The sequence below is a fragment of the Streptopelia decaocto genome, assembly GCF_964273445.1.
Source record: "Streptopelia decaocto genome assembly, chromosome: 7".
NCBI lineage: Eukaryota > Metazoa > Chordata > Aves > Columbiformes > Columbidae > Streptopelia > Streptopelia decaocto.
In genome coordinates, this window is record NC_138661.1 from 39,189,452 (window position 1) to 39,203,550 (window position 14,099).

At 41.0% G+C, this 14,099-nt stretch overlaps 1 protein-coding gene across 2 annotated transcripts in view; it reads left to right on the plus strand.

Moving 5' to 3' along the window:
- Nucleotides 1-3,449: 3,449 nt before the first annotated feature.
- UBR1 (ubiquitin protein ligase E3 component n-recognin 1) overlaps nt 3,450-14,099 on the plus strand; it is a 124,825-nt gene continuing 114,175 nt past the window's right edge. The window contains exon 1 of one of the 2 annotated variants that reach the window (XM_082057762.1): nt 3,450-3,621. In XM_082057762.1, the coding sequence (XP_081913888.1) occupies nt 3,541-3,621 (81 nt within the window). In that variant the 5' untranslated portion in view covers nt 3,450-3,540. The remainder of the gene's footprint in view (nt 3,622-14,099) is intronic. The other variant, XM_082057761.1, reaches the window with a different exon arrangement.

A 14,099-nucleotide genomic window follows, 5' to 3' on the forward strand; every position in this document is an offset into this window, starting at 1 on the left:
AGGTTTTAATCCAATATTGCTTAATTTTAATTATCTTGACTCTTCTCATATAATTTATCATAGGACAAAGAGAGATTTAATTTTTAGCATTGATCGAGAAAAACATTTTTCAGATCTATTAAGTTTCATTAATATATCACACCCTTTTTCAGATGTTCTTGATAATTTGGCTACTGTTTTGTGGGACTGTTGTGGTTTAACAGCTAAACAGCACACAGTGGTTTGCTCATTGGCCTACCCCCCAGGTGGCATGGGGGAGAGAACTGGGGAAAAAAGGTAGAACTTGAGGATTGAGATAAATACAATTTAATAGGACAGAAAAAAATAGGAAATAAAAATGATAACAGAATATACAAAACAACTGATACACAATGCAATTGCTTACCATCCACTGACCAATGCCCAGCCTCTCCCCAAGCAGCAGCTGCCCCAGACAGCTTACTCCCTGGTTTTTATACTGAGCATGACATCATATGGTGCGGGATGTCCCTTTAGTGAGTTGGGGTCAGCTGTCTTGGCACAACCCTCTCCCAACTTCTTGTGCACCCCCATCCTGCTCACTGGTGGAGTGGTGTGAGGAGCAGCAAAGGCCTTGACTCCGTGCAAGCACTGCTCAGCAGTGACGGAAACATCCCTGTTTTATCAATATTATTTTCATCCTAAATCCAAAATACAGCACTATACCAGCTACTAGGAAGAAAACTAACTATACCCCTGCCAAAACCAGGACAGGGACTTAATGCATGTTTACTTTGTTTTTCTCAGTTGCCTTCTATCTTGCTTGTCTGCTTCCTTCTTTACCACAAACAACACCCCAAACAACTGCTTTTAAATCAACAGTTAGCAATCAGTAACCCCAGTAATGGTGAGTTCTTGAAAACTAGGGTTTGCTTGATTTCTTTCTGGAGCTCTACCATTTTGTTTTAGCTCTAGCATGGAAAAGCTTCAGCTTTCAGGAGGAAATACTTATGGGTTATAATGGAAACAGATTTAATAGAATAAAAAAAGATTGAACAATAACATGACTATCATGAAATATATAAAGCAATACTTAGTGCACTAGAGTGTATGCTCCCGGCAATGAATGCCAGAGGGCAGACACTGCATGCACAGCGAGTGCAGTAAACCGTGGAGATCACAGCAGGTGCAGGGAAGTTATGAAGATCAGTCAACGGGAGCAAAAACAAGAACCCTCATAGATGGTGGCCATCAAAGAAGAAGGGCCAGCCCCAGCAACTTCCTGCTTATATATGGAGTATGACGTTCATGGTATAGAATACTTCATTGATCAGCTGGGATGTCAGTCTAAGGTGCTGTCTTGTTATGTTCCCTTCCAGAGGCTATCTTGCACCTGCAGCTGGACAGCAGAAAAGTCCTTCATGCCCTTAGCAACAGCTAAGATATTGGTGACTTCTTAAATTCTTTTCATACTAAATCCCAAACACTGGAGAGCTACTGGAAGAAAACCATTAACTCTGTCCCACCATGCTCTCTCATTATTCTTGTTGAAGGTTTTGATTGCGGGGTGACAATAAAACTATGGTAGATGTACCGTTAACCTCCTCTCACCCCTGCCTACCCCCTTTAGCCCCTCCCTCTCTACCCCTTCCCACTAAGGACAGGTGATTGGGAGGGAAAGAAGGACAGAGAGAAGAGAGTTGGAAAAATTAAAAATGTTTTACTAATGCTACTAATAAGAATAGAGAAAATAATACAAAATATACAAAACCAATCTTGAAAGTCCCAGCAACTGCAGAGCTGGCACCCAGAGTCCTGGATTGGACTCTGCAGCCAACCGGAGCTGGATTCAGTCTGTCAGTAGGCGTCAGTTTGCAGAGACAACTAGGAAGGTCCTCTCCTAATGTCGGTCATAAGGAAAAGAGACAAGATCCTTGTGATCTCCCACTTTTATATGAAGTATTCATGTGAATGGGATGTTATACTCCGTTGGTCAGTTTCTTGGTCACTTGTTTCTCGTTGCCCCTCTCACAAGAGGTGCATCCATGCTTATCAATAACTTCGCATTCCATCTCTATGTTTACCAAAACATGTGTCTGGTTTTCCAGGAAAATGCAGCTAATAGGAAAGCTTTAGCTGACAGGCAAATTCACTAAAAGAGAAACTTGTTTTTAACAAAACCAGGACAATTTTCAAACTAAATCCAAAACAAAAGACTGTCCTAGCTAAGAAGAAAATACTCTAACTGCATGGAAGATTACCTCAATTTCAGCAAACTCAGCACAGGCTCAATGGCAAAATTCACTTTGTCTTTTTTTACATATCGTGCCTAAAGCTGTCTCAGTGACAATATCTACACAGTGATTTTAAGTGACAGATTTTGATGAGCCAAATAAGTCTGGAGTCACTTTTGAAAATGAAGATGAGTGGTAGCTATAATAGTACAGAAGTGCTACAGTCAGATGTGTGGAAGACACAAGAGGCAAACTCTGAGAGTACTGGTGGCAAGGCACAGTGAGAAAAATCTATTGAGTGTACTTGAAAAGGTCACCTGCAAAGATTATCCCATCCATACTGATAACTGAGGAACATGGAAGAGCTGCTTGCAGGCTTGACGCAGCAGGGCAATGGAAGGAGGTAGTTGTCTTCAAAAGAGAGATATTAGTAACTGAATAGCTGGTCTGTATGTATTTGTGCAAGGTCCAAAGTGAAGGCTATTTGCCTCATTCCCCAGACCTAGAAAGGTAAAAACATGGGGAATTGCATAACTGTACTGTTTTGCAATGACCTGGAAAATTTCCAGCAGTACCTAGGTCAGGTCACATATCAGCCAATTTCCTAAATGCTCTCATCTGCTGGAGTAGTAAACACAGAGCACCCAAAACAGTTGTAACATGCTGTAGCAAGGAGGTTTGGAGAAAAAATATTGACCATGGAGACAGGCATGTGCCCAAAGCTACTGCTGCTTCCTATGATTGTACAAAGTTCATAAAAATTTGCCTTTACTTAGCCCAAATGGAAGACATATACGTAGTATGAATCTGCATCAGTGCATGCGAAAATCACCTAAGCTATTATCTTGCTATTTATGCAGGGCCCTAAGTGAACACCCACACCGTGCAGTTTAACTGCCTACAGAGCAACTTCATCCATGTAACTTCAGGCAGGATCAACACAAGCTTTGCTCGCCAACAGTCCTGACAGATCCTGGGGAACTGCTTTGCCCTCCAACCCCTCACAGCGCTCCTGAGCGGGCCGGCTGGGCCAAGGCGACCGCGTTCGCTTCGCCTCGCCGCACCTCTCGGCCTTCGACTGCCGGACGTCCCCCGCTCTCAGCCAGCAGCCTCCCCCGCCTTGCCGCCCCCGACACGGGGCGCACAGCTCCCTGCACCACCGACCCCTCCCCGGCCGCCCCTCAGCCCGGACCGACTCGGCCCCACGGCGCATGCGCGCAGGGCGGGTCGCGCTGCGCTGCGCTGCACTGGGGGCGGGCTGTGGGCGCGACGCAGCGCAGCGGACGGTGACGGCGGAGTCTCCTTCCGGGCGGTGGCGGCGTCGCCGGCCGCGTCCCTGGCTCTCAAGATGGCGGACGGCGGCACTGAAGGGCCCGGAGCAGGAGCAGCAGGCGGCTGGGTCCCTGTGCAGTCCCAGGAGCGAGCCATGGTGAGGCTGCAGCCCGGCGCCGCGGCGCGGTTCCCCCTGCCCCCGCTCGGGGGCAGCCTGTGCCCTGCCCGCCCCACGACCCCGCCGCTCGGTTGAGCTTTGCCGGCCGCGGAGGGGGCCCGCGCTCCCAGGGCGAGGGGCGGCGCTGCGGAGGCCGCGTTCTCCGTGGCGGGGCTGCCGTGCGGTGCGGTCGAGGGGCGGTGGGATGCGCCATTGTGCGCCTGCCGGCGGCACCTGCCGCGGTGCGACCGCGCAACGGCCGCGGGCTTTGGGGCCGGCACGGGGCGCGCGGGGAGGGTAGCGGCCGGCACGCGGCCTCTCGGTGCCCCCGGCGGGGCGGGGCAACCCCGCTTGTCCGGCACAGCCCCGGGCCCGGGCCCGCCGGCTGCGGCCCCGGGAGCCAGCCCTGCCTGGGCCCAGCGAGCGTCTGTCAGTTCGTCGCCAGCTCCCCGCAGCATCTCCCGCCCCCGTTCCCTGTCTTTATTTTACTTGTACGTAATTAAATGAGATCAAACTTCAGAAAGCTTCAAAGACTGTCCAGCGTCCTTAAAACATTGTAAGGTATATGCACGTCTTTTATCCTCATTCTGACTTCACCAGTTTAAAATAAAGGCAACTTTACTGTGGAACAAAAAAGGCTGAATAACTGATTATTGTTCTGCAGAGTGTGAATAAAGCAACAAATAGTGAAGTTTAGAAGTGACTTAATGGTGGCAGTTGTTTATTTGCTGAACAGAATTATCCTTTTTTTCTCCTGTGAATTAATTTAATCACCTATTGATTTAATATTTCCTTACTCAACACAACTTGATGTTTAATCAGTCTAGTGGTAGTAGGCAAGGGCCTTCTGTGCTTTCCCTCACCACCTTGGGATGTGAATACTATGTTGCAAACACTTTTGCTAGAGGAGTTTAAAACCCGGAGGCTGTCAGTTTAAGAAAAGGGGGACTGAATGTGGGTCAGAAACCTTACATTTTGTGTTACATTTTCCTGTAACAACCTGAATACATAGTGTGGTTTTGAAACTCTTGACTGTGGATGTTTAAAAGTTGGGCACTGGCAAGCCTGCAGAATAGCTACTTTTTACGTGATGCTACACACCATAAATGAAATTTGGAAGATAAATAGGGAGATGTTTGCTCATGGAACTTCTCTTAAAGGTGGCAGTGCTAAGCCAACAATCATTATTTGTTGTACCTTTCCTCTCAGAATTGTAAGGGTATCAGCAAATCATGAGGATGCAGTCTGTGACTGCAGAGCCTTTACTAAAGTGAAGTGTGTTTCTGTGGCCATAACAGGCCTATGTGTGTTTTATTTCTAAATTAGAAACAATTTTATTTTAAACTAGTAAAATGTAATTTGATTGCAGAAGAGTGTCAAAAAATGCAACCTGAGTCAGGCAACTTCTTAAGTTTGCAAGTCATGTATAGAATCAGAGAGGTGCTGAGGATGATAGTTGCAATCAGCAGCAAAGCAATGCAATCAACCTTTCACTATATGGGGACATAAGAGGTTGAGTCAAGCCAGGCAATGTGTAAAACTGATAATAATGGTATTGGGAAAAACATAGGGAAAGGTGCTGAAGAGCTCCTCAGTTGCTCAAAGTCAGTGCTGGTCCACAAAGTTGTCTTAATTTTTATGTGGTTTCAGCCAATTGAGAGTCTCTGTGCCAGAATTACCATTATTCCAACAGAGGTGTGTGGCTACCCAGGCTGTGTTGTCTGTTGTATATCCAAGCAAACTGCAGGAATTTTGACAGGGAGGAGATGGGGTGAGGGTGCTACGTTAAGGGTTGGGTTTATCTTAGGTTTATATTAGTTTGGGTCTGACAGCATTCATGAAGTTAGATTGCGAACCTGGCTATACTAATGCCAGAGACAACTGTGAGCTGGAGGCAGTAAACCAAATTTACTGGTGTACTAGAGATGATACTAGTTAGGTGGATCTAATGCATCTGGACTGACTTGTGTTTTCACTGCACAGCTGGTCTGAACATCTTTTCACTGTGGTACTAGAATCAGGAAGGTGAGGGAGTGTGGAGCAGAAACAACTGGCTGAATGAAGCAAGCTTTGGCCTTACTGCGCTTGTCAAATCTATCTCAGCATCAGCCCAGTCAGACTGACTCTTGCTCTCCTTTTTCACCTCTTGCTTTGGGTGCTGCTGGTTGCAGTGCAGCACCACATCTGGCTGCATGACTAGCAAACCTTCTCAGAGCACTGGGTGCATGATGCAGGATTACCTGAATGATTCTGCAGGAGCCAGCCTGATTCTGGAATGTAGGGTGAGGTGATGACTCAGGTAATAAACTCTTCTGCATCCAGCCCAACTTGGTGATTTCTTCTGTATACTTAACTCCATCTTTTTGGGTTGCATGGCTGTAGTTGGAAATACCTGAGTTGGAGTCTCACTGCATTAGTTGAAGTCAGGTCCCATCTCTGCCCTCTGCTTCTCTATAGTGGCTGTAGTGCTTCCTGAGCTGAGCTGCCCTGAAAACTAGAGGACTGAATTTGGGCTACGCTGACACTGACCTAGTAGTAAAACCTGTCTACCCAACTTAAGCTTGCTTTCTTTTCTTTCCCAACAGCGTCTGCGGTTTGCTTGGCTGACTGGTGGGCTGGACTTGGCTTGTCTGGCAGCTGGCTAGCAGGCATTGCCTGTGGCCTAAGAAAAGCCTGTTTTGCAGGCTGGATCCAGCCCTTTGGTTGTTTGTCCATCTGTATTCTAAACAACTTCCAGTTTGACTCCTGCCTGCTTTGGTGGCTGCTATCTGGAATGTATGAGCAGGGTTAAGATATTAAAATATTTCAAATATTTTAGTTTATACAAAATCTTCAAATTTTGATGTGTACCGTTTCAGTAATATTTGTGAAGAAAAGGTGGTTTTTTTTCAGAAGTCTTATCTTTTGTGATCAGTCAATACTCCTATACAAAAGTATAGATGTGAGTGGGGTAGTCATGTACAAGATGAGAAAAGTTTTATTACGATACTTCCTTTAAAGGCAGGAAAATAACTTGATTTTGAATTTTAATCTCAGAAAGCAAAACATGATACATGCATTTGTGCATTCTAAAGTTTTTCAGATCTTGTTTTGTGTCATTCAATACTATTATATAGTGGAGAAAATGCATATGAGCAGCCTTGCTTCTGTAGCTGTGTTGTAACCAAGTAGAGGTGATATTCATATTCATCTGCAGATCTTGAGATAAATGAAATCTCAGTTTGGAGTTGCAGTGACTTCTTCCAGTTTTAAATCTAACCTCTACTAAACTGAATTAACATTCTTAGACCAGGTGACATATCCATATAATTTTACATCAGTTTACGTTAAGCTAAATTAATTTTAAAATTCATCTTTAGGTAAACAAATATATCTTGTTGTGTAAATAAGCTCTGAATTGCATGTAGCCAAAGCCACTGTTTTCAGAACAGGGCAGTGTATTTGCAAAACAGTATATACTGTACACTTGTATCAGTGTCCAACGAGTAGAGTCCATGAAGTTGCAACAGGTAACTGGAGGTTTGCCAAGGTCCTGCTTGCGTCGTTATATATTTAGCACTCTGTTGAAGTGCTTTTATTTCGTTATGGCATTGAGTAGTGCTGTGTTTTTTCTTCCTTGTCTGCTTTCATGTTTACTCGTACTTCTTGGTAATTTTTGTGGCTTTTGTTAGTGCAGGGGTGAACTGTTATTATGATGGTATCTGTCATCTTTGTTCAAGTCCATGTAAAGTGCATAAATTATGGTTGCTGTAATTCTGCTGTAGTGCCGTTAAAGTGCTGTGAGAGGTGTGTGGTTCCAGGAGAATGTAGCTGCAAGTGGATGTTCCTGATAGCATGCAACTGTTCCGGTGGCTTCCAGATCCCAGAGTGGTAGAGAAGCTAAGGATAAAAAAAGTTTGTTTTATTGTATAAGGGAAAGCATTTGGGAATACTGAGTTAGTGCTAAATACAGATAGATTCACTTAATTTTTTTTACACATTAATTCACTACAGAATTAGATTACATATACAATGGATCTTAAAATTCATGATATATGGAAAATTGTGTGGTTGTAAGACAAGTTTGAGTACACAGGAATTAATACAAAAACCTAGTGATTTGGTGGTTTGTGTTTTGCTTGTTTGTTTTTTCCAAACATAGCTATGCCAAATTAATGAATTACTTATGTACAAATATCCACTGTAGTTGCAGTTTTTGAAGTGCAGTTTGGTGCTAAGAAATTTGATAGTTCAAAATTTTTTTTGTTCAGTTCCTTTGAAGCTAGGAGGCCACGGCATGGATGTTAAGGATCAAACAAGGAAAGAATCAGTCTGTCCTTGGTTTCTCTAGAAACAAAAGGATCTGTCAAATGAATAGTCAGAACTTAAATAAAAAGTTTGGTTTTTAAAGTCTTACAGAATACTACAAATAACTCTTGCAAAGGTGATGGTTTTGCTGTTTTCCCCAATATATATTTTGCACATCGTTTTGCTCTAAAATGTGATACTCAATTTGGGTGTCCTCTAGTGTTGATGTACATTGCTATCTAGGTAATGCAGTTTTGACCAAGAAATTTGGAACGTGAAAGGTGTTTAGATTGCACGCCTCAAAGACTTGAGATTTATTACTTCTAGAATTTCTGGCTACTTTGTTTTGCCTGTTGAATCTGCTTAGTCGTATCCTGCTAATTTTGTAGCATATTTAGGCTAGAGTGTCCAGTTGGTAGGCAGTACGATAAAGATGTCTACAGCATGGCAGAGAGAACTACAGGCCATGATTTCACTTCACGTGTCTCCTTGGGCACCTCTTTCTGTCCAAGTGCTTAACTCCAGGAACTGAAGCTGCACTATTGTGATTTTGGAGATGACTGTGATTTAAAACTGACAGCTGACCTGCAGTTTCAAAGAGGTTGAACTTCTTGGGTCTATGTGTTGTTTACTCTGAAGATGACATTAGTTTTAGCTGTCCAGCAGCTGACAGAGTCACTGATGGTGCTGGTGGTTACTTTTGCTTCTCTGGTTGTCACGGGTTCTGCTAAACTGGTGGTCATCAGAGACTCCTGGAAATCAAGGTAGATTCTACTGTAGACAAAGCTTTAGTAGTCTGCGCTGTTGTTATAAGTCTCATTCCCAGTGGGCACACACCTGCATCTTTTAATATTAATTGGCACCCTGTTTTAGCTTAGAGGCCAAAGTTTAAAATGAATGTAGAGATCAAACAGTTCTTTAATGTCTTCAGGTCAGAGTTGATGTTTTGTTAGGACAATGCTAGTCATTCTTGAATGTTACCCTTGTTTTGCCAATAGAAAATAATTTTGAAACCGAACTCGCTTCTTTCAGTGCAATTACTGATATCCAGAGCAGACCAAAGTTTGGTACATGGCTCGTTCCTAGCTATGTTATATAAGGGAGCCGTGTGTCGGAGAACAGGTATTTCGTAATTGAGTTCTAAATGGCCATATTTTAAAATTAGATTCTCTACTGAAACATTGGCTATACTTTACCAGAGAATATGAAACACATCATGAACAGCTACATAGTGCTTACGTGACCAAAAAATAGAGTGAGCTTCCATTTTAATGCCTTGAACTGTGTCCCTTCTGAGATAGTAGAATTTATGCTCCTAAAAAAATTCAATTTGATTTAAGGCAAGGAAGAACAAATACGCTGATTTCTAGTGCTTATTTTTTAAGCCTCCTTGGGGAATAGATATCTATCTTTGAGGTTGAAATAAATTGTGTTGTTGCCTTTTTACTAAAAATAGTGCCTAGGTGTTCTGTACTGCAGTTGGATCTCAATTTCAGAACATTAGAAAACTGATTATTTTGAACCAAAATAAGCAGAAGGAAAAGTTGAACTAAAAATTTGAAAGCAGAACCTTATATGAAAATGTTAGTTCAAGAATATTTTGAAGTTTTCTTTTTAAAGAAATTTTAAGTATTCTGCATATTTATCAAAGAACTTCTGCCTGTTTTTCCTTTTAAAATGTTTTTTATAGTTGCTCAATTGGATAGACAAATACCAGAATAAAAGTTTTCTGGAATCTGTTGTCCTGCTAATCTCTGTTTAACTAGTAAGAAGTGTTCTGTGCATTAAAGTAAATCAGCCTTTTGCGTTTGGTATTTATATTGAATGGCACCTGCTTGAAAGGAGTATGTACCCAGCATTTTGTATTTTTACTTTTCAAATTCTGCTTCTACCAGCTGTTTTGCGATCTCATACTTGACAGATTTATGTCATGCACAAATTAAGCTTTTTTACTACTGCTTTAAATTGGAATATTGGACCAGGTACAGGTTTTGGTTTGTGCTGCTGGCAATGTCTATACCTTCATAATTTGTTATTTAATATTTATGAATATTAATATTCCTGCTTTTCACTGATTACATTAATGTGTTTTGAAATTTATACAGTTACTTTTGCACTAAAAGATCAGTGTGCCAGTCAGTGCTGTTAAAGTAGAGCTACTGTTCATAATATTGCCTAATGCAAATCGTTAGTTTGAAAAGACTTCAGAATTCAAACAGAATTGTGCTTAGAATGTAAATCAAAAACTCTCGTGGAAGTAGTGGCTACTGAATTAATGTGCATAATAAACCTTTTGCAATGATAATGAACTTCTGTCATGGTGGTGAGAAATCTCATTTGATACTTGATTTATAGGTGAAAAGTGAATTGAGAGAGTTTATATTTTTTTCTCTTTTTCCTTGTGTACTTACTGAACTCTCAGTCCTACTATTATTTGCAGTATTCACAAGTGAATGTGTCTGTGAATGACAAAATTTGCTATGGATATACTGAATATATCGATGACAGATATTTTGCTCTTTTTATAGGAGTATTTGTAGGCAAATATAATTCTTAATCTTCTGACCTTTTCTGATATGATGCATATTTCAAGGGTTTGAACAAAGCCTACAAACTGTCGTTTTAGATGTAGGAGAAAACTGTGTGTTTGATAGAGATCTTTCCAAAAGTAGATTCCAATACACTTACATGTGGGAAGAAATACTAGTAGTTTGTTCCCACAGAGCAGATTGTGTTTCCATAGGGGGTAAAGGGTTATCTCCTAGTGATTCTTCCTCAAGTCATATTGTGAGACACCACTTCTCTAGTCATGTTCTTCTGAAAAGCCAAATCAAATGTCTCAGACACAGTGGATGCTGTCCCTGCTCTTTTGACAAAACTACTTACATTAGAGAAACATAGGTTTACAATTCCCGGTTCCTTTCACCTCCCTTTTTGCATGCAGATTAAGAATTATTGTAATGAAAAGGAGAACGTGACAGGAACACGATCAAAGGAGGAAAAGAAACAGCACTGGAGAAGCTTAGAGATGTAGAGTATAAAAGGAGAGGAGACAATGTGTGTCTGTGACACAGGCTCTTCGCTGATGTTGAGTTCCCAAGTGTCACCTTTGCCTGCTGTTTTTGGTACCCAGGAATGCCCACCCACATGGCATGGGTATTGCTCCATCTGTGGGAAAGGTGGTGGGGTGCTTCTGCCGTGATTGCTCCTGCAGCTCCTTCTGTCATTGTTATGGTGGTTTTATATCTGGACCTTGTGTATGTCCATATGGTCAATATGATGGCATAGCTGTTTCTTCAGGAAACTGGTAATAAAAATGAGAAAATGACAAAAAACCCCCATGTCCTGGTTTTTGCTGGGATAGTGTTAGTTTTCTTCCTAGTGGTATGGTGCTGTGTTTTGGATTTAGTATGAGAATAACGTTGATAACACAGGGATGTTTTAGTTGTGGCTAAGTAGTGCTTATACTAAGTCAAGGACTTCCCAGCTTCCCATGCTCTGCCAGTGGGGAGGTGCACAAGGAGCTGGGAGGGGGCACAGCCAGGACAGCTGACACAAACTAGCCAAAGAAATATTCCATACCATATGCTCAGTATATAAACTGGGGCAAAGTTAGTGGGGGGGGCTGCTGCTCTGGAACTGACAGGGCATCAGTTGGCAGGGGGTGAGCAATTGCATTGTGCATCACTTGTTTTGTATATTCTTCTATAATTTTTTTTTTTTTTTTCCAATCATTAAAATGTTCTTATCTAAACTTTTCTGCTTTACTCTTCTGATTCTCTCTGCCATCCCATGAGGGGACGTGTGTAATTTTACACAGTTGAATATAGTATACTAAACAGATTTTGCCACAGGGAATAAATTACTTCTAGGAGACATAGAGGTTATGAGATAAGTTTGAAATTTAGCTTGGTACAGCTTTTAGAAATAAGAAAAAGAATATTCTTGTTTCTCTTGTAAGTATAATGGATATTTCCTGGATGATGTGTAGGTTGATGATATAATTTAGTGTGCTTGTCAGAAGGCAGACAGCCTGCTTGAGAGAGTTCTCTCTCTTCCCTTCCTTCAGATTCCCTTCTATTTAAATGTTGTCCAGAGAAGGAAGGACAGGAAGAATTAAAAGCTTTGCACAGGAATGCTTGAAATGCTTGTAAGTCAGGCTGTGTGAGAACCCATTCTACACTTCTGGCACATTTTCAGGAAAGCTTAGCCCTGTGTTTTTTGAAGCTATGATGTGCTCTGTTACAGCAACACAGAAGCTAAACTTATACTGTCTCTTGGGAACATGGCTTATAAAGATGGAAGAGCTACAGACTTGGATTCTCTCGGCTGCGGAAAGAGAGCATGCCAAGGGGTCACGACCCACACCCCCCATTCGAACAAATACAGTAACCAAATTGGGAGAGGAATTGGCTAAAGCCATAGTGCAGTATAGTTAAAAGAAAAACTAAAAACAAGTTACAGGAGGAACCATACTTAAGGAGGAACATTGAATTATGGAGTTTAATTATGATAGGAATAACTTACTTTCACTCATCTTAAACAGACATATAAAAAATAGACACATGATCAAGGAATTCGGTTTTCAGTTACCTTTTGCAATTTGATATCTTTCTGAGAATCCCCAGCTAATTTGATTTTTTTTTAATATTTATTGATTTTTTTATATATTTATTTTTTCATGTTGTTATGCAATTATTTGATACATTTGGATTTAATTTTCAGTTGCTTTTTAAAATTCAGTGTCTTTACAGCCCAGGTAAGCACAATTTTTATTAAAAAAAATTGTTGCTAGGTAGTTGAAAAATGTGAACAACTTAAAATAAAAAGGCAGTCACCTATTTTGTTTCCTTTTCCTTTTTTTTCCTTAGCACTGTGAATATGTGAAAATAAATACGTACCTATAATTTTAGTGCATGTATTTGTATGTATACAGAATGCATATATATTACATGCATGTGTATGCTGAAGTTTTCATACTGATGTGGTGATCACAGTGGTGCTTACTGCTCAAGTAATAAATCTGTTCTTGATCTAGAGTTTTGGTTAGAATTGGAATTTAAATAAGTGGTTCCCTTCAGTTGATGGATGAATCTTCATTTTCAGATATTTAAGGATGGCTTGAATGCTTTGTGATTCAAGAAATTTGATTAGACTAGCCCACCTGCACTTCTAAACTGAAGTTATTCTAGGATGTTCTTGCTTGACCATATTATCCATGGCTTCTTTTCTCCGTCAGTGTGTGCCATGCATTTTCTTCCATAATTTGAGTTCATGGATCACCATGGTAAATGATGTAATGTAACGGACTACCTAAGGGTAATGTGAAGGAAGACTGATGGCCAAAATATCAGTAGAAGCTTCAGGCTAAAACTAAACGTATTAAAAGTGTATTGTGTCTTATTAAAGCCATAGAGCAAGTGTTTAGAGTGACTACAATGTGGAACAAACCTTGTTTAATAGACTAGTTTTGATGTTATTGTTAATCTAGGCTGTTTCAACCTGGTATTTCAACTGTTTAGATTTTTGTATGTAGGCCATTTTTTGTATTTGTTTATACTAGGTAGATATACAATTTTTCAGTAAACAAATATGCAATTTCTACGTGACTGCAGATCTGGCTTTCAGAGTACTGGAGTTGCATCACTTTGGACTGTATGTCTTCTAAATTAATTTCTTTTTTTGGAGAACTGTTCTAATCTAGGTAGTAAACTAGGAAGCTGTAGCCTTATAGATCTTTATTTAATCCCTTTTCTCTGTCAATTTTGGGGGACAATCCATTGGTTTGATTGAGGTAGGTTCCATTTTAACTCAGAAATCAGGATTTTTTTGCCTTTCACATAAGATGTGTGTTGTCATCCTTTAAAAAATTGAATAGTCTACTGCTTTGAGCCTCCTCTCAATCTGAACTCTTTAGTGGTTGCTTTGCTTGTTCTCTGCTTGCTGGCCTAGAGGATATTGCCTTTAGAGCCATTTGTGAAGTTACTTTTGTTTGTGTTTCTTGCAAAAATTAATTTTTGGGCATAAATCAATATTGTGTATAAATGGAAGGTGTCTTTAGGAGTCTTGACGAGTAGACTTGTTATCTGATTTGCAATGGGGGAAAGACAAAAGGTATTTCTAAATCATGGGAATAGTGTGAAAGAAGGAATATTCACACTTAAAGGACAGAAATAGAGCAATGCGAGAGA